Below are 23,335 nucleotides of genomic sequence, written 5' to 3' on the forward strand. Positions count from 1 at the left end.
AGCGAAACGGAGCGGGACGTTCTCAGATCGCGGGGGAATTAACGGCGATAGCATACCTGGAATAGCTAAGTTTACACCTGTGCGCAGTTACTCCCGCGGATTTGATATGCCGGCTTAGTCCGACTTACCAAGAGTTACTGCTGAGAGATGGTACTACCAGTTCTCCAGCTATAGCAGTAGATACACAGAATATCTCTCTCGCGGGATAAGACCCATTCCAGGCTCGATATCGGGATACCCTATGTCGCGTTCGCCACGTAGAAATATAATACATCGGCGACATTCACTCGCGGACTTGACACGAATCGCAATATTTGCGATAGTGTTTACTTTACGACGATGTAAATGCGCGATATAAACTTGGTCGGAGAACATTTATTCGATGTTAATATTGCGCTTAATATCGCTAAGAAGAGACAAGAGCGACGTTGAAACGATGACTCTTCTTCTCGCGGATAAGATGCACGATAAGTACCAGAATAATATAAATGAAGGGTTACGTTCTTGAACTCATTCCAAACAACGTTTGTGACTCTGGAAATGGAGTTTCCGGAAATCTGGTCCCGACGAAGGAGGTCGTTGACGAGATAAAGGAATCGTTCAGTCGATTGGCCATTGCCAAATCGACGAGTGGAGTCCACGTCCGTTCCACGTGTTCCGTTTTGATTTCCGATTATTATCCGCCTGAAACATGCGCACCTTCTTCCAACGAACCAACCTCGAAGTTTATCGAATAATGCATTGCCTGATTGCAATTTCACAGTCGGAGTTATTTTATGCTTTTATTGCTTTAAACACGAATGGAATGCATAATTTTTTTCTAATTGATACTAAAACTAGAAATAAATCTTCTCTTTTCCGATGGCGACATCGAGTATTGACACACCGAGAAAAACACTGAAAAGAAATGACAATGAAAAGAAATTTCATAGTCAATTTTATGATCGTTATAAATTTCATCAGAATATTTAAATAAAAAAAGAAAAGATGAGATGAAAAGTAAAATTGCATAATATATAATTCGGAGCGTTACATATCACAGTTGACTTTTGTCGATCGTATAATATCGTTACATCACCGGATTTTTCTTTCCTAAATATACATTTTTATATTTTCAAATCGTCGTACAACGAGATTACATTCGGAGGAGTTGCAAATTGCGCGTTATCGCGATCCCGCCGCGCCGAATTTAAATGTCCGCATAATCTTTCAGGGTGCACCACCCCCGGAATGCGATACCTACACGAGCGGATCCCTCCTCCGGGAAAGGAAAGCGAGGGAGGAATCGATAAAAAAGCATGTCTGTATAACCAAGAAGAGTGTCCCTATCCTGGATTTCCAGATAATAAGTGCTATAGTATGCCATGCCGCGCGTTCTGAAAATGGATCGACCCTTTCGAGAGTAATCTCATAAATACGAAGCTTTACGCCCTCGTACACGGGATACAGAGAAAGCAAGGGGATACACGAAGGCAGTCGAAAAGGGAGTAGGAGGCAAGCGAGGCAAACGAAGAATAGTGACGTTCGGAACTATTTGTCTGTTATCTCTCCCGGGATCCCGGTAAACGTGACTTACGTTAAAAGCCGAGCCCGCGCGTGTGATTCAATATTGACGTACCCCGTCTACGTCTATGTACGGCAGGGCATGGTGTATCTTTAAACTTGTCGCTGACAAAGGAGAATATACATGTGAAGGATAAAGGCGGAAAACGCGAGCGACAGCGTTTCCCTCGACGAGAGCCCTCTTTGTCGATCCCCTTCTCTTCCTCTCTGTGCCCGCGAAGAACCAAAGAGAAAAAAAAAAAAAAGAAAATAAAGGGAACGATAAAGCGTTTCAATTTTTCATGCTTTTCGTGATCAGTTCTTTCTGTTCGGAGCTTACCATTACGGATATTCGTTATTGATGCGCGAAGGATATTGGAAGGTGTTTCAATTATAATTATGACGAGAGCTCTCTCTCTCTCTCTCTCTCTCTCTCTAAAAAAAGGGGATATTGCACGGTATCAAAGGAGTTTCTTTCTCCGTTACGGTCTAATAGCCCTTCATAATCGGCTTTATTTTAATTTTAATTTCAAACTTGGATCGTTTTGAATTCTAGAATACTCACAGTAAGTAAAGCAAATGTTCTCTTTATAAATATAAAATTACATGATGTTACAGATAAAATGTATAGTTGTGTCTCTAATAGAATTTTTTATTCTTAGAAAAATAACTTTTCGATCGTTTTAAAAGTTTGAAAAAGTTTGAAATATTTTGCGGCACAAGCAATAAAAAACTTTTTTCATAAATAAATATCATAATCATAAAATCTTTAAAAGATTTGGAGAATGAGGATGAAGTATTTCCTTTTGCTTTAAAAATAATCTCAGTTCCGGCAGCAGGAACTGGAAGAGTCATTTTATCCTCAACCGGGAATTTTTCTGGCTTAGTCACTAATCGACGATAAGTTGACTGATTATTATTGGACTATCATCACTGCCTTGATCAAAAAAAAGAAAATTAGTTCGATATCTGCATCACGAAAAAGAGTCTAATTGTATCACCAATTATTCAGAACAAATGGAAAAAATATAACATTTTAATTTTTAAATAAGAGAATGTAACAAATGAATTATTTAATTTTTAATTTATAAAAAGTCTTAGAATATCATTTTGTCCAAATAAATCACTTGAGCTTACCATCACGAAAGGCAGAAATGAGCGAAACTCATAAAAGAATTACGAATAAAAGAAAAGTTGAGAATCACTGAATTACTGTTTGTTCGTTATACTTTGTCATATATTTTTATCGCAAAAAATGTTAGCTCGCGTGCGTGAAAATAAAATCTCGGGAAATTAAAAAAATTGTTATGCACATAAAAGAGAAAAAGCGGGACGCACGAGAGTATAACGCAACAAATACGACGAGCGCTCGACTCTCGCGTCCGGTATTTAATCCGCTATTCGGTAACAATTCAACGCGTTTTATCGAGGTCGCCAGGGTAACTCTTATCACGATTTGTCAGGGATCGTTTATAACACGAGTGAGAGACATCCGTATCGCGGGAAAATGCTTCCGTCTGTCTGTTTATCACGGGCGGGGGAATGTGTATCCATTCCTGGCTTCGCTACTGCTACGATGTCCGCCGAGTGCGTGCCACAAATTACCGAGTCGAGCCAATAATTACCGTCGGCAAAAAGCGAACCCGTATTTTAATCGGTGCGCAATTAAAGTTTATTGGACTACACGCGATACAATTTATCGTATCGGGGCCTTCCGCGCTCGCGCTTTATATTAATTCTATGACTGCAGAGCCGTAACTAGAATTGTAACTAACTCGCATGTCCCCGTTTGTAATTCAAACGTGACTAAATCTCTTCTTTTCACACGTAACAAAATTAGAGTATGGCATTAAAAAATTTTAATAATTTAATATAATAGTTTCCCCTTAAGATTTTAAATTTACATTTTAGAAAATGTAAGCTCTATTTTAAAAATAATTCATAACGATTCAAATTTTTAATTATTTCTTTGCAAAAAAGATACATATTTATAATATTTATAGATATATATATATATATAAATATATATTATATATATTATAAATATATATTATATATATATATATATATATATATATATATATATAAATTCTTCTCTCTAAGGTAGATAATTATAAAATTATTGTTAAATGGCGAAGGAAAACTGTAAGTAATTAAAAAAAAAATGTTTAATCGAAGATTAAGAATACGGTTATAGATTTCTTTCCGATAAATGCGACTTTCACATTGTAATTACGGCACTGAGTGCAATAATAATTTTCACTGATGCTGCCGAGTCATTCGTTTCCTTCGCAGCAACGAGGCGAGCCCTTTAATAAGGTAGACAGCGCGTAATTACGCGCGATCAGCATACTGGAGAATTGTCAGTGTTGCCAGATGGGAATTAAGGGCACGCATGTCGTAGGATGCATACGTCGATAGCTTCCTCCCATTGATTCGCACTTGCGAGTCTTTACTTTGTGCAGACCTCAAAAGGGATGTGCCCGACAATTTTCTCCGTCTGACTCGGCGAAGGATATTTATGAACGGTGATTATGTAGAAATAACATCGGGCGAGTCACGAGCCGCGATTAAAATATCTAATTGAATGTATGATTAACGAACGCTGTCAATTTACTGTAATCGATTACGCTCGGTAAGACCACCACGAAACTACTAAGACAGTGCTTGCAATCGTACACAGGATGTTGTAAACTGCCTATCTTTTTATTATTAATCGGTAATAAAATTATTAACATAATTAAATTTGGTTTAAAATTAATTTTCATGTTTAAAAAAATCGGGAAAGAATGTTACAAAAATTAAATTTCAGGAGTGCAAATAGATTATTAGGACAATATTCATATTTAATTCGAAACAGTACTCAATTTAAAAGAGAAAAAGAATAACAGACTAGATTAAATGAAAATATTGATTTTCACCATGCCGGATTATCGTGTTGTTTTTGATACTTTTGTGCATAAATAATAAACACCATAATTACATTAAATTTTTCCCGTGTTTTAACACATCAAAGAAAATAATACTGTGAACGATGTCTGAGGGAACTTAAATTTTAGCGATTATTTTTATTGAGGACAAACGCGGTGAAAATTGTAATTCCAACAAGAAGGAAAGAAGGAACAAGGTACACAACAGACGTGCAGATTTAGTCTTCCCTTTTATTTTTACTTGAATTATATGGTTCCGCGGGCTTGATAAAAAGCATTATGATGGAGCAATTTCTAGATTAAGGAGACACGAGGCCGCAAAATTTTGTTCTGCGAAATTTTCACCAGCGTGCTATTAAGAAAATTTTAATATACGCACATGGGACTCGAAAAGGAAGATTAAATGCATTCTAAATGAAAGCGCGTATAAATTAAAAATATTACGACTGTAATAGCTCCAACAGTTTTCTCTCGAGTTCTCGAGAATGAGTGTGCTTTAAAAACGTCGGGGTTGAATCCTGGCTTAATCCTCATCCAAGTCGCTTTAGATATTAATTATTTATTGAGGAAAATTAACGGAACGGAAATTAGGTAAATAAAATGCTACAGCATTAAATTATTTTATTTTATTATATATTAGATATTAGTATGTATATCTAAAAAGAATAGTATAGATGTATATAACAGTGTATGTATAAATGTGTGTATGTGTGTGTGTGTGTGTGTGTGTGTGTGTGTGTGTGTGTGTGTGTGTGTGTGTAAAATATTTTAATGAAAAAAAGAAGAGGAGTGAAAATTAATTTTTGAGTTTCCAAAATTAGCAATAAAAACGTTTTCTATGTAAACGACCGCACTATCTGGTCGTTTCATATTTTAGAACTAAATGAAAAACGCACTGTATATATTCTTCCCTTCATGAATATATATTCGTTTTGGTCGTCGCTAGGAGCTTCTTCAGTTAATCGACATGTCAAATTCGAGACGTCTCAATCCGCGGGACGTTAATTATTAAGACGAGCGAGTTTAGAGAGCGCGACTCGCTTCCCATGACGGCAGCGTGAAGGTTTCCAGGAAAACGTGCCACGTAAAGGGAGAAAGGGACAGACGGGTCTCCGACGCGCGATAAGCGAACACGAAGTGAAGAAGCTCGAACACGTTGCACCGGGAAAATTACGAGGGCCGTCTCGCGTCTACGTGCGTATCGCGTCTCGACGGGAGATCTTAATTGGATCTGTAAGAGCGCGCGGAATGCGGACGGCGGACGACTCTCGCGTAATTGTTTCCGCACATACGCCGCTACGTGAATCGTATGGCTATAATCGCGTCGCGTTCTTTCCCCTCTCGCGGATCCACGCCAGATTTCTATATCCCCGCAAAAAGAACTCGGCGTGATCGACGATGTCTAAAGGGATATAATTGCTGATCCTTTCCGCCCACGTATCTTTTATACGCGCGCGTACACGCAATTAGTCGTGTGGAGTGAATATAATATATTTGTCTTTTATCTTATCTTTGAATTTAACTTTATAAAATAGTCGCTCGTCTCATAATTCACATTCTAAGGAGCTTATGATCATTGCGGCTGTCAGGAGAATTCACCGTGAAAATTAATGTACGTGTACGTAATTATGCAATCTCACGATCTTTGGGGGTTGATGGCTCAATTTTAAACGGATATTCATCTCATAATTCACATTGGTAAGAGGCTTACGTTCACTATACGTTTAGGAAAGACTACCGTCAAGAATATCGTGTGAATATTAGCGGGTTCTGAATAATTAGTTATATATATTGGAATTGATGATCGAATTTTGCATGAAACGTTCGCGTCGTGTGCGTACGTGCGTGCGTAAGAGATTTAACGGGCTGAACGTTCAGGAATAGCCGCTCTTAGATACTACGACGTTCTCGTCCTAAGCTGTACGCATTTAAATTCATTGAAGCCAGAAATACAACGTCGAATAAATCGCCGCGACGTCAACCGCGACGTGAAATACGCCCCTTTGCATGCCGAGCGCGGTTCCCTCCCTCGCCCCCCCCCCCCTCTCTCTCTCTCTCTCTCTCTCACGTGTCGCCTATATTATTCTACACCGATGCTCCCAGGGGCGCTATCTCTATCTTCTCGCCTGCGGCTCCCGAGGGAGCGAAATAGAATTCTCAGTTTCAATTCTACATTCCCCGCTCCCGGCACCTCTCCCTCTTACCGCCACGCTCGTCTTCTCCCTCTTTCTCTCTATTCCTTCGCTTAGAGATAGATCAAGACTCGCCGAGGATCTTTGCCAGCGACCCTCGTCGGAGTATCACCTTCGTCCCGCCTCCAGTTTCTCCTTGCCCCCGCAGGGCAGATATTTTATCGGGATCGATCGATATGTCGATACGATGATCTCCGAATTTCTTCTCGAACACACCCTTATCACCGAGCGCAAAATATTGCGCGGATAATGACAAGCTTGCTCGAAACGAGGCAACTGCAAGCGGAAAATCCCGGGGGAGGAAAGAAGAGGAAGAGGTACATATTTGGATACTCTCCTTTCCCGACGTGTTAACTGCGGAGATATCGAATTCTGGGAAAGAACACGTACTTTGTTTCCTTTCTTGTTCCTTTCCTTTTTATTTATTTCTTTTTTTTTTTTTTACCATTATGGCGAGCAGAAAGATACAAATACAGCGACGCGTGAAATTACGTGGCTATTCAGGAGAAACAGATTAAATGAGAATTCTCTATTTCCTTTGTCACTTCGGACAGATATCCGCCCTGAGATCTGAGTAAAATCGCCCGTGGTAATTTGAGGCTTACCGGCGAAACGTCTCGTTGACACTTAACGCGCACGGAAATCCCCGGGTTTCGATTATGACGGCGAAAAGCCCCGGTGAGAACGCTTCGGTTCCTCGTTTTTCTGGGCCATTCAACGCCATCGCGCCACGCTTTATTCCCGCGTCCGATTAATCCCTCCGTGCCCGCGGCGGTAGCGCTATGATTGGCACGCATGATTGTAATGCGACGTGTTACGAAGCTTCGAAAAGCGTCGGATTAATCTCGATGGACGGTGTGGCGCGATTGAGTCGGTCATCTGCGCGCGCGCGCGCGCGCGCGCACGCGAGATAATATGGCAACTTAATGACGATAATCAGTGGAAAGTGACTGCAAATTGCTCACGCTTCGCTGCATTCGGAAAACGTGTTATTACATTATATGTATATGCAACGTCGTGGCCACGTATTACTTTACATGCATCCCGTACGCGTTCTCCCGTCGCAAAAAGTTCCATTCGCATTAGCGCCATCGTTATTTCCACCTTTATTTTCTCATTAATTAATGTATCGCTCTATTTCTATTCTCCTCATCCTCGTTTTCTTTTCGCGCGTTAATTCTTTTACTCGCAGAACATTGTATCCATATGTATCTTTATATTTATCGTTTGAATATTATTGTATTTTTGGACAATACGGCAAAAAGTATAACCTCTCGAAAGATAATTCCCGTTTTAATGGGAAAAAGGTAGGAATGCCCGAGAGTTATTTGCGAAAACAGATCCTCGGTGAAATATCGGCGAAAGATCTCTCGCCTCGCGGGAAGATTTCGCGCAGCGACCATCGAATAGATTGCGAAACTTCTCCCGCGCCGTAAATAACTCTCCTGTAATCCAGAAACAACGAGATTATTCTTGAAACTTGGAGGATATTTCAGGGAGCATCTCAGGAATGTCGAACATAAACGCCCGACAGGTCGACCTATTTTCCTATTATTAAACCTCAACCTGACACACGTCCTTCTCGCCGTTCTGCGCGAAGACTCGCGTTGAGAGGAGAAAAAAAGGGCAGACAGGCGAGTTTCGCCACTTGTGTGAAAAATACGTCCGGGGTAACCAACGATTACCAGCGATGAAAGTAGCGTGAGGAGGAGGACGTTTCGCCCGTGGAAGCTTTGTAGAGTATTTCTTATATAACTTTCGATACTTACGCCAACCGCTCAAAGTCAAAACAAGATTTTCAACCGCAAGATCGTCGTCCGCGGGCGACCGCAGTATCACGCTTGTCTTCCTCATTTGCGGTGCGCGTCGTATAAACGTGTGGTTTGTCGTTAAAAACTGACCAAAGGGGAACGACGAAATCGTTGACGTTAAGGTAACCCGTTTCGCTTCGAAAAATCATCGGCGTCTGATATTAAAATCGGTGTGATAAGTCACGTCCCATTTTTTTCGTGATCGGGCACTTTTTCCCACTGAGGTATATACGGCGTTTGATAAATTTGGCGCTTCTCTCCAAAACATTCTCCATTACTTCTTCCGACGATAAGTGGCCAGACGAGGCCACGAGGACACACGGTATAATCTCGCTGTCACGCGCAGACGATGCGATGCGGCGCGTTTTCTTTTCTCGCGTTTCACACGCGCGGGGTACTTCTTCTTGGTCCCGTGCCCCGTTAATAGCCCGGGGGGTTCGTGCAAGTGACATTCGGTTGAACGATTTAATTATTGGATCGCGCGCCTCTCGTAAGTGAGCGCCATTAGACGTAATGAGCCGAGATGTAATGAACTTAAACGAGCGCACAATCCGCGCAACTTCCCTCTTTGCATCGTCTTTAGTTTAGCGATTATAATAACCGCGATCATCATGATCATTGCTTTGCCATTTAATCAGCTACTTCGAAACGGTACAATGTTAGTTTATTTGAAGAAATGTAATTTTGCATTTTTAAAAGAGTATCGACGAAGTCTGGAATGACCGATGCGAACTTTCAAAATAAATTAAATAATTACAGCGAAATGATTTGAAATAGGATTTGGATGTTTAGTTTAATAATTTTTAATTCATTTAGTTAATTTTGCACAGCTACTATCTTTTATTCAAACAATATTTTTCGTTTTTGTTTTGCAGTTACGGCAAATCATCCACCTCAAAGACCGTGGATTCCATTAACAAGGCCGAATAGGACAAGACCAACATGTAAGTACTCATCCGCTGCTTTTGACGTTAGATTTAACAACTTTTTTATCTTTAAAAAAAAATAAATAAATAAAATGAATGATTTTTATGTGACTACACTGGAGAGTAAACTCATTTATCAGATAAAATTTCGCTTATTTTTCCTATGTTGACTCTCATACGATGAATTAATTTCTTTATAATTACACCGCGTTGCAAAGAAGCGTCTTCTCATAATCTACAGAAACATCAATCGCAGATCTGGATGCGCTTAATCTCCTTCGCGATTAAGGTATATCGCGCGGTGAGATTTTCATTAACTGCTCATCAACGTCGTTTCGTGCCATCGTACATTTGTTAGAATGCGTGAGCTGCGGCGCGCTAAATCAATACGTAATGTTTACGCGCATATAATACGCACGTTGCGTCGGCAAGGTAACGGGTGAGCCCGAAGATAACATATAGGAAAATGTACGGGTGATAATGAGTAATGCGTCGCTGTGACAATCGCATATGGCGAGTCAAAGTATATGACGTGTACTCGGCGAATGCGCGCGCTCGTCGTAAAACAAATTACAATTTACGTCGAGCGGCGTAATAAATTCACGCACTAAAGGCCACGCGGCGCCTGCTTTCCTTCGCGCCGCGATATTGAACTTCCCCGTTACTTGGTTCGTTACTTAAAGTTCAACACCGAATCGCATTTATGCCTATACGAGGCCGTAACCGCGCTCGTCTTATCCATCCTATTAACGAAAACCGTTTCCGCAATCGCGCGTTCGAACCGAAACAGCCGTTTCAAGAGGAGTGAAATATAGGGTGCTTCACTGTTTCCATCATTAATGACCATCTCTGGGAATGGCGATCAGGATACGTTCATTAAGCTCATATTTTAGCTTTTCTTCAATTAATTTTAATAATTATCGCTGTAGCAACCTTCCTGGTTCTCCTATCTTCTAGTAAGAAAAATATTAACGATGTAACCGCTCGAGTTTATGAAAAAAAATCGCACCTGATGCACCTGACGCACCTGACGCTGTCCATCTTTCCTTATCCCAGTTTTCCGAAGTGGAAAACTTGCGCGGCGCGATATCGTTCAGGGTGTACCGCGTAAATTTGCCTTAACGTACCCCGGGTCCAGGCGAGGTGGTGGCACCTTGACCATCGGTCAACGCCGACGAGTTTCGCAGCCCCGGGGTGCGCGGTGCCGTGTCGCGCTGCATCCCGCCGCCGCCGACGGCTGTATACCGCACCATCTGGACAGATTTATTACACGACACGGGCACGGCGGCGGCGGTCGAGGTAGCAGGAAGAGGGTGAAAGAGGGAGAAAAAGCGCGCACCGGCGTGGCGGAGAGTGGTACAAACACGGCTGGCTGGCTGGCTGGATAGCTGGCTTGGCTTGGCTTGGCTTGGCTGGCTGGCTGGCTGGCTGGCTGGCTGGTCTGCCGCCCAAAAGGAAGCCATTGTCGGCTCACGCTGGACGCGATAAATCATTTCGCTACGGTTTACGCTATTCATTATTTACGAGGGGGCCCCATTATACTTACGACGGTTGCTGATTAGTTATACCGTTTGCACGCGTATGCAGATGCGTATTGTGTAGCTCTTCGGCAAATTCGATTGACGCTTGTGTTACCAGTATGATTCTTTTGGTTTCCTTCCTTCCTCTTCCTTTTTTGTTCTAAAAAGCGGAAGAATTAGGAGAGTATTTCGAGCTCTGTGTTCCGCAATTTATAGGGCTCGTTTTCCTCATTAAAAATTGTGACCGAACCTGATTTGATTTTGGAGTTTATGCTCGCCCGCTTCACACACAAATGTAGAAAATAATATTTAATTCGCGATAAGATTATAATTGATAACATAAATGTTTATGATGTGAGCATAACTATCTCTTGCTCGAGCGTAATATATACTTCTAGTTGTTAGATTGTCAGTCTCGATCTTATGTACGTGCAGTAGGTAGTGATTTATCAATAATTTAGAGAAGCGCTGCGCGGGAAATGGCAAATTATTTGGCGTATCGCTGACTTTAACCTGAAAACATTACACTTTATTTAAAAGAAAAAAAAACGAAACGGGCCATTAAATTCTGGATAAATTACAGATGCTTCCACTACCAAGTCTTCTGAAACGTGCTCGTCGTAATTCCTGCAAGTGAACCTCACGCACAGGGTGTATCGTAAATTGCGGCAATCAACAGTAGAAAAGCATTTCCTGATGATTTTAAAGACGATGTTTTTGTAGAATTAAAAAATTCAATTTTGGATATGCCATGTATAATTTCTCGAAAATGCAAACGTCACAGCTTAAAAATTTAAATTAAAATTAATGAAAAATTCTTTTAGGGGAAAAAATCAAGCGATAAATAATTTTTTTTCTTTAACTGGAGCGCGAGAAACATAATTTATAATGTATAACAAAAATATAATATATACTAATATAATATATAATTGTTATATATATATAAGTAATAAGTAATTGTAATACAAATTACGATTATAATTATGAATAATAAGGAATATGGATTCCTTTAATATGTTGAATATCAAGTCAATTCTGTCAGTCGTTCGAATTAAAAAAAAAAAAAAAAATCTAATGTCGAATCTATCAAATCTTTACTAACCGTACTTTACGATGCACCCCGTACATTTTATCTCGGTCTTCGAGAAATCTGGTATACCGTGTAGATGCGTCGGATTAGAACACAGACATGTCATTAGTAAACGGTCCTAATCGTGCATTGCGTACCATGCCACGAGGGTATTATGTTAAGAGAGAAGGAGAAGAGGAAACACGTCGCGCGCGTTACGACCGGGTTACAACGCCGCCGCTGGCTGTGTAATCGCTCAATGCACGGCGCGTTGGCGAGCTGCCGTCTTACGAATGCGGCAATTTAGAAATTACGTGTGTGTGTGTGTGTGTGTGTGTGTGTGTGTGTGTGTGTGTGTGTGTGTGTGTGTGTGTGTGTGTGTGTGTGTGTGTGTGTGTGTGTGTGTGTGTGTGTGTGTGTGTGTGTGTGTGCGTGCGACCGCTTAAAACCAATTTCACCGAGAACGTCGCAATTATCGCGGCGACCGGACGAGCCGCGCACGATTCCGCTGTGCGATACTCGGATACTCGGGGTGCAGACCTCTCGCCATCGTCACCGCCACCGTTATATCATGGCCTCGACATGGCCTCGACGAGAATTATTCTCGTACATGCGTTTCGCAACGCGCAGAATACCTGTCGTTCCGATGATAGGACATGTGCAGCTCTGAAAGCACCAACGGTATTTATATTGCTTCAGGGTCAGTCGAGATAAATCTTAATTTCCGAACAGTGGGACTCGATAATTGTATCTCATCTAGCGCAAACAATAGATTTACTCGATCGCAAATATTGTCTTCCTAAATTTATCTCAAAAATCCAATCGACGATAATTCAAAAATGATTCATGTCATTTATTCTGTCATTTATTCTGTCATTTATTTTATCTCGCTTTTTTGTCTCGTCATCTCGTCCGAGAGGACGAGCAGGCACGTTCGAGATACTTCATATGTGGCGCAAAGTTGGCACGATTCCGGCCCTGGACGGTAGCACGGCCCGTGCAAATTACTTCTTGCACCTCGCGACGATCCTCACAATCATACTCATTACGATGGCCCGTACATGGCCGGGTCGGATTCTGCGGGACACGGAGCAATTACGCGCCATTATCATTCCGACGCTTGTAACTGCTTGCGCGCGCGCGATTATATTCTTATTAGAAATCGTTATTGCCACGGTGTGTGCGGTAATCATTGCCGTTGCCGCTTTTGTCGCGATTATTATCGTCATCGCGTCGCGTCGATGCGACGTTACACGAGCGAGCGAGCGAGCGAGCGAGCAAGCAAGCGTTTGTTACTGTTAGTTAATATCACGCGATGCGGCCGGTCATTACTTTCGCGTTCGCCTCGCCTCGCCTCGCCTCGCCTCGCCTCGCCTCGCCTCACCTCGCCTCGCCTCGCCTCTCGCCGGAGGATCATTGCCGTTATCTGTTACTTAATTACCGCGATTATGCCGATCTACAACGATAAGTAATGAAATAATGGCGGTCAGTCGTAGGATTCATTTAGATTCTGGAACAAGGTTCCGCGATGCGTACAGTTAACAGACATCGCACTTTTCTCCGTTCATTAAACTTACGACGCTTAAAATAACGCTTAGCAGGAAAGCGTTTATTGGATTGTAAGAGAAGATTTTCAATTATTGAAACGAATATTATTAATCGATTGATACTTGGATATCGTTCAATACATGCGTTATAATATACGCGAAGTAAATTAAAATTTATCTATCAGAATTTTTATCGGATCGTAAAATCGTTTCGTACAGTCATAATGTATATGTAGTGGCATGTAGGAATTATAAAAAAAAAAATGATACGTTCATATTTCGTTCATATGTTGCATCGAAATGTGTGCTACTTTCTTCAGATGTACGTTTAGAAGCAAACTTCCTTTTCGTCGATTTATATCGCTGCATTTCCGCGAGGCATACCGCGTTTATGCATTCGCAAAGTCGGTCGGGCACGGCGTTCGTTTCGATCTACGAATAACTCCGGTTTCCGCGAGCGTGTAAACCGGGTGCTCTTGAATTTCGACTCCAGTCGGCCAATTACTCGCGGGCAGATTTTTACATTGTAAATATCCCGCCGCTGCGGACTGGAGATTCGCGGTAATACCGATTTACGAGCCAACTATTTCGGCGTGCAGCTGCAACACGGGGTTTGTTGCGCCGCAAAGTCGGTTATTTATCGTCGCGGAGAATCTTCGCGAAGTTGATCCCCGCTCAGAAATTTCGGCTCAGCTCGCAACACGAGACGCGTCACGTTTTATAAAATATTTCGTAACGAGCTCCCCGTGCAGCACTACCGCGCCGGCGCCTTAACTAATTCAAATTTTCATACGTTTCTTTTTCCCCTTTTTAAAAACTCTCCGATCACTTCGAAGATGTTTGCCGCGATATCGAACCTAATTTATTGAGTTATACTTTAGCTATTTGTCGAGCGGAACATCCGGTGCAAGAGCAACCTTGCGCGGCACGCGAGAACCGACCGGCGGTCTCTCTGGCGTGTGTAAATTAGGTAACCTGTTTGGATCTTCTCTCCTGGACTGGTTTGGCGACTCTTGAGGCAGGTCGCGGCTTGGCACGGCAACATTGACCTCGGAGAGGATGTTTAGTCCATGAATGGACCACCGCTCGCACTGCGCTGCCATTGACTGCCCGTCGCCGTTGCCTTTTGCAACGCAGCACTCGCGACCCGACATAAAGTAAAATCGCGTTTCCCTTATTATCCTAGACACTCCACAGATGCAGTTTTCTTATACTCCCCTGTTATCTCCTGCCTTATGGATCCTACGTATCGTATTTCGCAGATGTATGATAAACGACGTTTTATCTGTTCGAGGAATAACGGGATTATCTCGATAGAAAGTTTTTTAATTGTATTCCCACGATTATCGCAGCATAAAATTAATGCCGCATTAAGTGTTTAACAAAGCGGGCAACTAATATCTAATTCTCTCCGTGAATATTAAAGCTCGCGGCTGAGTTTCCTAGTCTTGTCTTAAAAGCTTCTTCCGCCGTGACGCAATTAGCCCTTTTATCTTAACGCAAATCCGCACCGTGTGTAGCATTTATAGCGGCTCGTCTGTCTGTGTACCTGCCATCCTGTCTGTCCGACACTCGGCCGAAGTTCGGGAAGTGTTCCTTCAAGCATATTCCTCCGAGCTGTGCTAAAACACTTCGCAGATTAAAGTGATTAACAGGTTGGCTGCCGGCTGCCGAGCATGCCCGGAGTACACCGAACGAACCTCGTCAAACTTTAGCTTACATCTTGCGGAAATACCTCGTCATGCCGGCAGGTTTGCTCGCACGCACTCGCAAAATACTTTCACAATTAGGACGAGTTTTGCTAACCGTCGAATATATCGCCTCATTATCGTCCGGAATTGATAACGAAAATTTGAGATCTTTATCAGAAGGGCGATTTTGGAATTTATTGTAATGTAAAAATGTTTCTCGTTTTTTGGTGACTTGACATTGTTATTAGAAATGGCACGATTGAAATGATTTCTTTGTCGAAATGTAACGTAGCTAATTTGAAAGAAATACTATCGAAATTTGCTAGGTTACCTTCTTGACACGATATAACTAACATAACTTATTCTAATGGATGGTACCGCAAATACTATATCTGTCCGGATGCAGTGTCGGATGCAAAAGTAGATATATATAATTAATATTGGTCGCCGAAACTTGCGGCTTGTTTGACTTAGTTCGTTACCAATAAATGCACCGTACTTCGAGAAGCGATCAGGTTTCGCTACCTCGGGGACATGATCGTAGATCGTGGCGATGTGCTATATGTGTACTATAACTATTCGGTAACTTTGGTTATTATCAGTTTGGACTGATAAATCCCGGATTAGGCTAATACTCTCTAAACTAGTATTTACTACAAGAAAAATATCCAAAAAGATATATTCTCTCTATCAACATCACGTAAAATGTCAAGACCAAATATTTCCTTTAAAACAAAAAGAGGAATAAGAAACAGGTAAAAAAATAAAAAAATGCAGAAAAATAAATACATCCTTTGTATCTTTTATTGACTATTTTTTACATGTTGTTACATTTTCATTAACTTTACATTTTAGATATTTAAAAAACTAAGAATAGTTTAATCTTTCTTTAATATCTTATTAAACGAAAGAGAATAAAGAGAATGTATCAAGAAATATTTTTAATGTTAAAAATATCCAAAGGCAAAGGAATAATATTAAACAAAAATAATCCATAAAAGCTTACTATCATCCTCTTTATCACGGTCGTTGTAAGCAATAAAACCACCCCTCGAATCTGATGTATGCGTCGTTGTCTCCATCTCGTCTAAGGAGCACGGAGGGATAACGGCGGGGTGCCCATTAACGACGCATATCTCACGCAAGGTCGAGCCCGAATAATGCTCTCTTAAGACGATCGTCAGCTTAAGTTGGCGGAAGGACTTGTCGAGCTGGTCGTGTTAACGATCCCTCGACAGAACGAGCGAGGCTCGAATGAAACAAATCGGCGAATGGTTAACGATCGTACTTATCGGGAAGAAACCAAATTAAAAAAAAAAACCCTATCGGCCGGATTTATCGCCGCGTCTATCGGGAACGGATAATTAAAGATTGAAAACGCTCGCGCTCGTCCACGGAACCACCCTGCGTTCTAATGTGCAATCAGTGTTGTCTCACATTTTACATTATCTTTACGTTTCGCATCTCGCTTTGATAAAAAATGAAAACGTTCTTGGTACCTCATTAGAGATTTCCGACACGAGAGAAATTAGTCACGTTGTGATTACGTTGTTCGCAATGAGGAGCGTGGGATCAATGTTTCTCGAGCCGCTGCGAAGAGCCAATTCGCGTTTGGCTGAATGATTAACGGGGTTTTGGTAACGGCGGTTTGGGGCGAATCCGAGATGCCGATACTACCTTAACCGCTTCTCTCTTCCCCGGCGGCTGCGATATCGCGAGCTACTCTCGTAACGGAGTTCGCATACGCGTTATTGGATTGCGGCGGATATCATGGCTCAATTATTTACACTTGCGCTCTCTCTCTCTCTCTCTCTCTCTCTCTCTCTCTCTCTCTCTCTCTCTCTCTCCTGGTCTTCTTTTCTCTGTCTCTCTCTTCCTCTCTGCACGGCAGCGATCGCATTCGCGGTAATAGAACCGCTGATTTACTGGCTCGGCCGTCTATCGCCCGGGCGTTCAAATTAGTTCCAGCGTATCGACGGGAGAGGTGTTCTTCGAGAGCATCGAAGCGACTCCCGAGATTGCACCCCCGCCTCTGGTCCCGGGAGTATTAAGCGAGGAGGTTCGGCAATTAGTGCCGTGAACGGAAAGATTGACCTGTTAACAAGTCGAATCGATAGCATAGCGCATGAAGCTTTTCGAGGTGGAGAAATAGGATGAGCATCTGAAATAGGATGAGGAGAATGGAGAAAGGGGGAGAGAGAGAGAGAGAGAAAGAGAGAGAGAGAGAGAAAGAGAGAATAGAAACAGGACGGCCGTTTCTTGAGTCATAAATGTACCAAATGACGAGGGAAGAGGCTGCGTCTCGATGCGACGTTGCGCGCGCTCGATTCGCACTCGCGCATTCGCTCTAATCACAGTATTATACTACGCGCGACGGATAACTCGCGGAGTCGCGTCGAGACTAAATAAAGCGTGCGGGAGGAGAGAGGCGTTGGAAATTTATGCAGACAGCTGGGGCGACGTTGGCAAGACAGCTCGCTTTATGCTGATCCTCTTATCTCGAGCGAGAATCCGCGCGCGCTCGCGCGTCTCTCTGAGCGTGCAACACGTATCCGTCTGCTCGCGTTTTACGGCACGTGGAACGCGGAGGATCGGAAGATGGGAGAGAGAGAGAGAGAGAGAGAGAGAGAGAGAGAGAGAGAGAGAGAGAGAGAGAGGAAAATGGAATGGCTTACGAACCGAGGCATGAAGCCACGGGAATCAGGATCGCGCGCGAAAGGAACGAGCGCGCCGACCCGCGTGAGTAAATCAATGTACTCCGTTATTATTCGCGACGCGACGAAAACGGTCTGTGAACGTTGCGTTCATTTAAGACTGCGAGCGAACGGGATAACATCGTCCGGAATGTGGAAGAGGAAAGACGGTGAGAAGGAGGTGCGTTTGGGAGGAGGAAGCGTTTGTCCTCCCACCTGCGCAAGATGATACGTCGTATCATCGGTCTTCCTAAATTTTTAATTATTGCATATTTACATCTCTAGAAAAAACGGATATATATGGATATGTGTTTCATCGATTGCCGCAGGTATATTCACCGTGATGTGCTACAACGTGCTGTGCGACAAGTACGCAACGAGACAGATGTATGGCTACTGCCCGAGTTGGGCGCTGGATTGGGAATACCGGAAGAAGGGAATCCTCGACGAGATACGGCACTATGCCGCGGATATCATCAGCCTGCAGGAGGTCGAGACGGACCAATTCTACAACTTCTTCCTGCCGGAGCTCAAGCACGACGGCTACGACGGCATATTCTCGCCCAAGTCTCGCGCGAAAACGATGGCGGAGAACGACCGCAAGTATGTCGACGGCTGCGCCATTTTTTACAGGACCGCCAAGTAAGTGCATTCCCCTGTATCTTCCGATTCGTATTTCAAGGTATTGAGGTGGCAGATGAAAATAGCGGAACGGTAAATAAATAAACTGCGACGAATGCAGCTTCAGTCATAAGCGTCATCTGAAACAGATTGGTATTTATATTAAATGAAAAATTAAATTTATCTTCTGCTTTAGCTTTAAACACCGGAGTCAAAATAGAAAGTTCAAGAATCGAGAATTATTTAAACATATCGCGAAGTCTGTCATATACACAACATGCAAAAGATAGATAAAAATATTTATTTTGATTATATTTTCATACTTTGGTCTTTTTCTCTTCAATGATATTTCCAAGATATCTTTAGCAAACTTTTCTTAATATTTTTCATAACTATTTTTAGAACTATCTTTATAATAGACTGAAAAGAGAGAAATAAAATTCATAATACCGTGATATACATGACTGAAAATGTATAGCATCGACAGATAATTATATAGAGTTATTTAATTTGCGAAGAATTCAGAATCGTTACATGCAAAAGTTATTTATAGTCAGACAACGTGGAAGGATGTCGCGTTAATTTGTCATTTACCCTCGCATATTTTCCTACCACGCTGAGCATTCTAATTGGTTCGCTGGAGAAAAAGAAAAATGATTATCGACAGTTTAGATGCTCCGACGATCCTTCGATTTATTAAGAGGCGTGGTAATTTAATTAATAAACGTACGACGGCGCGGCAGAAAACACTGTTCGGTGTAATATTAATTATCGCTCACGCGCAATCGAATCGCCTCGCGAATAAATGCGCCGTGAAATTTCTCAAAAGATTGAATCTATAACATCTTACTATAACGTCATCTTAACGCGTAAATATATTATAAGTAAAAGTAAAGCAGTAAAATGGCCGATTGATTTTTGAAACGGTCATTTATTAGCTCTATACATGATTTTATCTTTTAACATATCATACCAATACATATCTGATTCTATCGGTTGATGTTTTTTAATTTTAAAAACGCAGATGACAAGTAACAAAGTTTAAATGTGAAATACTTGGCTTTGTCGCGCTGATATAAAAATCAATCGATAGTGAAGCATTTTTTTTTTTTTTTTTTTTTTTTTTTTTTTTTTTAATTATTTGACGTCATCGTTTTCACGAGATTCCGCAAGTTCGATATTTAGTTATTGCGTCAAAGATTATCGTCGCTGCTTTTGCGGAATCAATTATAGAGCCGGTGATCACCGGTTTCGATATTGAAAACAACGAGGGCCTCCCAAAGCGCGACATTTAATTCCGAACGGGATGAAAGATGCACCCGCTCGTAATTTAACAAAGCGTCGCGCGCGTGTCTAGCATGTAATAACGTCATGGTAATCCAATATCGCGTCAGATAGTAACGCCGCGTCGTAAATCGCCGTCTGTGTTTAATAAAAAAGCGAACGCGACGCTTTCGCGAGCAAGCATTTTCTCGTATTCGACGAACAAATTAACCGGAAATCGATGGATCCTTCCTGTACCGAAAATATCCGCATTTCGAAAGAAACGGCATGCGGAAGTCTTCAAAATCAGTTTCCAAGAGAAAAACATAACAGTACTCGGAAAACAAAATGCATGAATAATATTTAACACATTTTCCGTGCCATATCAACGATAATACGCCACGCGATATATTTAAATAAATTTAATTAAATTTAAATAAATTAAATTTAAATAAATTGTGTTCCGCAATAATGAAACGAAGATTCTAAAAATTATTATTATAACGAAAAAGGCTTAATGGTAATAATATCGCAATATACATCATAATTATATACCTATAAAAAACGGTAGCAGGAAATATTTCATGATTCTATTTCTTTTTCTGGTCAGCTAAAATATAAAACGGCTTGAATGTAAACTATATTCAGCACTCGACTGATGACCCATGTTTTACGGAACGTGTTAGGAAGCGTGACTAAGAAAAGATTCTATTATCAAAATTGATACGTAAAAGGTAGCCCAGTTTTTGAATCGTAAAAATAATCTCAGAGCTATTGGATATTTTCTCGATCCGTTTTTAGCCATTTCTTAGAGACAATTTCTTTTCGGGAAAAATCATGGAAAATCTGGCGATTTTGCGCTTACTTCCTCTTGCATGTCGTGCACAGACGCGATATTTCAACTTCAATGAACCTGATTTCGATATCGAACACGCAACGTTACTGCAACGTCGATACGCACAAATTGCCTTTGCGACAGCCATCAAGTGGAACGTCGCAATTGCACGTGCACACTGTCTATGATTAATCATCATGCCTGGTCTCTCTCTCTCTCTCTCTCTCTCTCTCTCTTTCTCTCTCTCTTTATCTTTGTTTCTGATATCTATTTCGACTAATGCTTATTTTCAGAGTATCTCATGGCATAATGGCAGGTTCTCCGCGATATCGCGCGTCCGCAATGCCGGCCTCGGGGCTATCGGGGTGCGATTAATGCGCTCGTATGCATATATCGCATGTAACGCATGTAACGATTCCCTTTATAACTCACCGTCGTAAATAGCGATGGGCGAAGTAAATGTCTCTCTGCGTGACACTATTAAGGTCGATGGCGAACAAGTCCTCCCTCTGGCCCACCCGCCCTTCTGCGATAGGCTGCAAACCATTTTAACTATCGTATCGTTTAACAGTATTAAATGTGTCATATATTCAGTTAGGAAATTTAGGTAGAATTTGTAACTCGGGTTAAATATTGGAATGACTAAATACTGAGATACGATAAAATTCAACAAATGTATTTTAAATAAATTTTTTTTTTAAATATTCTAATAGAGGTTTACCGTGAAGTCGCAAGAAATCATCGTCGCGTATGAAAGAATTTACGATTGTATAATGACCGTTACGTTAGTCTGACCAAAAATGGTTTGTACTACTGCGACGCGAGACCGCCGCGCAACTAGCAAACTAACAATGCTTTCTCTTCGTGTATCTTCTTTTCTTCTCCGTCTCGCTGGACCGGCCAGAGGTGACGAGGAGAAAGAAACAGGAGGAGCTTATCGTCGCTTTTACGATTCGTAAAGACGCGGCCGTCAATTTCAATCCAGCTGCACAACGCGACCAAATCGACCGAACCAAATCAGCGCTCACACGATGAACGTAAAGTTCAACTCGCGTTCAATTTCCGCCTTCGGCGCTCGCCCCTCGATCATTCCCGGCTTTATTGCCTCGTCGCGAGTTATACGGCGCGATGTCGAAGTGCCGCTCAAAAAAGGAAAAAGAAGAAAGGGGGAGAGACAAAGAGAGAGCTTAACATTTCACGCGGCAACGACGCCAGTAAAATCCTACAATCCGTTAAACGATACGCGTTTTTCTGGCGCGCTAATTTCGCTTTGTCGTAGAATGTGAAAGAAAAAAAATCATATAAAAAAGTAAACGTGTACAACTGTTATAATACTTATGGATTTTAACTGTACAGAATCTTTTTCCTATATCCTCGCGATTCTCGTATTAAAGCGAGACGTCTTTTCAATTTTAATAACGAACCGAGACCGAGTCAGAGAATTGTTCTAGACAGCGGGGAGAAATCAATTACGCATTTGGGAATCCGCTGGATATCCGTTGTCAACCCTCTTTCTTATTTTTGGCCAGTCCTCTCCAAATCCTCTTTCTCCCTTAAAGCGACACTGCGGATGACGTTGATTCAATCTTGTTTACGAGAAAGGAGAGACTGGCCGCGGGCAAAGGGGAATGATAGCTCGTATAATGGGTCTTTGGAGAAGAATATATTTCTCAAGCATACGTGCCTTACATATCGGCCACGCAGAGAGCAGGGAGAGGCAGAAAAGGAAGTCCGGGTATTCTACATCGCGTACGTGATACGCCTCGCTTACGAGGTCCTCCCGGCTGCGACGAAAATCGCCCTGCATCGAGAACGACGACGACGTTGTCGTGTCCCGTCGTCGTAGCCAAGTCGTATCGCGCGCCCGGGTGTCAAGTTCCTCTACGTCTCCACGAAACGAAATTGAGTCCCGGTGGCCATCCATCGGGAGTTGGACGACCGATTGAAGGAGGACCGGGAATTCCTTTCCCGGCACTTTCGCGCGGTTCGCGTTCGCAATAGCAATCGACACTGCGGTCTTCGATGCGACGACAGGAGAGACGAATCGAACCTTTAACCCTGAATTATCTCCCCTGTTTGATAGTCCGTTGATCATTCCCTATATGTGGATACTTGGATCGAATGCAGTTTATTTTCTATCTAAACACAAAATCTAAACACAAACGTAGAAGAATACGCGTATTTAATTTTTCAGAAAGTACAGCGATATATTTTCAATGTATTTTTTTTTTTTGCTTTCTTTTGCAGATTTTCTTTGATAAAGGAGCATTTAGTTGAATTCAATCAATTGGCAATGGCAAATGCGGAGGGCTCGGATAACATGTTGAATCGTGTTATGCCCAAAGACAACATCGGACTGGCTGCATTACTTAGAACTAAGGAAGCTGCATGGGATAATGGTAAGTACATTGATATTTTTAAACTTCAATATTCGTCTAAACGAGATGAATATTTTTTTATTCAGTACAAGCTCACATTTCGCAGATTTATAAACAAATTAAAAATTGGAGCTATATAAACGTATTCGATATTTACGTTGAATCTATAATTCATATTTGGATGAATTTCTAACTATTTTTGATTATTTATTTATATTGATTAAAGTTGCATTTAGTAATTATTTATAAGGAAGATATGTACGAGTAATATAACATTTCGTGTTTTATAAAAAAAAATTCATCAAATTCATTTTTAC

General features: G+C 41.7%; 1 protein-coding gene across 4 annotated transcripts in view; it reads left to right on the forward strand.

Annotated features, from left to right (window-relative positions):
• Positions 1-23,335, forward strand: part of twin (CCR4-NOT transcription complex subunit 6-like twin) — a 505,964-nt gene that overhangs the window by 463,795 nt on the left and 18,834 nt on the right. For all 4 annotated transcript variants that reach the window (XM_089072768.1, XM_089072783.1, XM_089072773.1 and 1 more), the window contains 3 exons: positions 9,351-9,419; positions 18,251-18,563; positions 22,888-23,039. In XM_089072768.1, the coding sequence (XP_088928894.1) occupies positions 9,351-9,419; positions 18,251-18,563; positions 22,888-23,039 (534 nt within the window). The remainder of the gene's footprint in view (positions 1-9,350; positions 9,420-18,250; positions 18,564-22,887; positions 23,040-23,335) is intronic.

The sequence above is a fragment of the Pogonomyrmex barbatus genome, unplaced genomic scaffold, assembly GCF_055798465.1.
Source record: "Pogonomyrmex barbatus isolate J1 unplaced genomic scaffold, ASM5579846v1 scaffold1, whole genome shotgun sequence".
Taxonomy (NCBI): Eukaryota; Metazoa; Arthropoda; class Insecta; order Hymenoptera; family Formicidae; genus Pogonomyrmex; species Pogonomyrmex barbatus.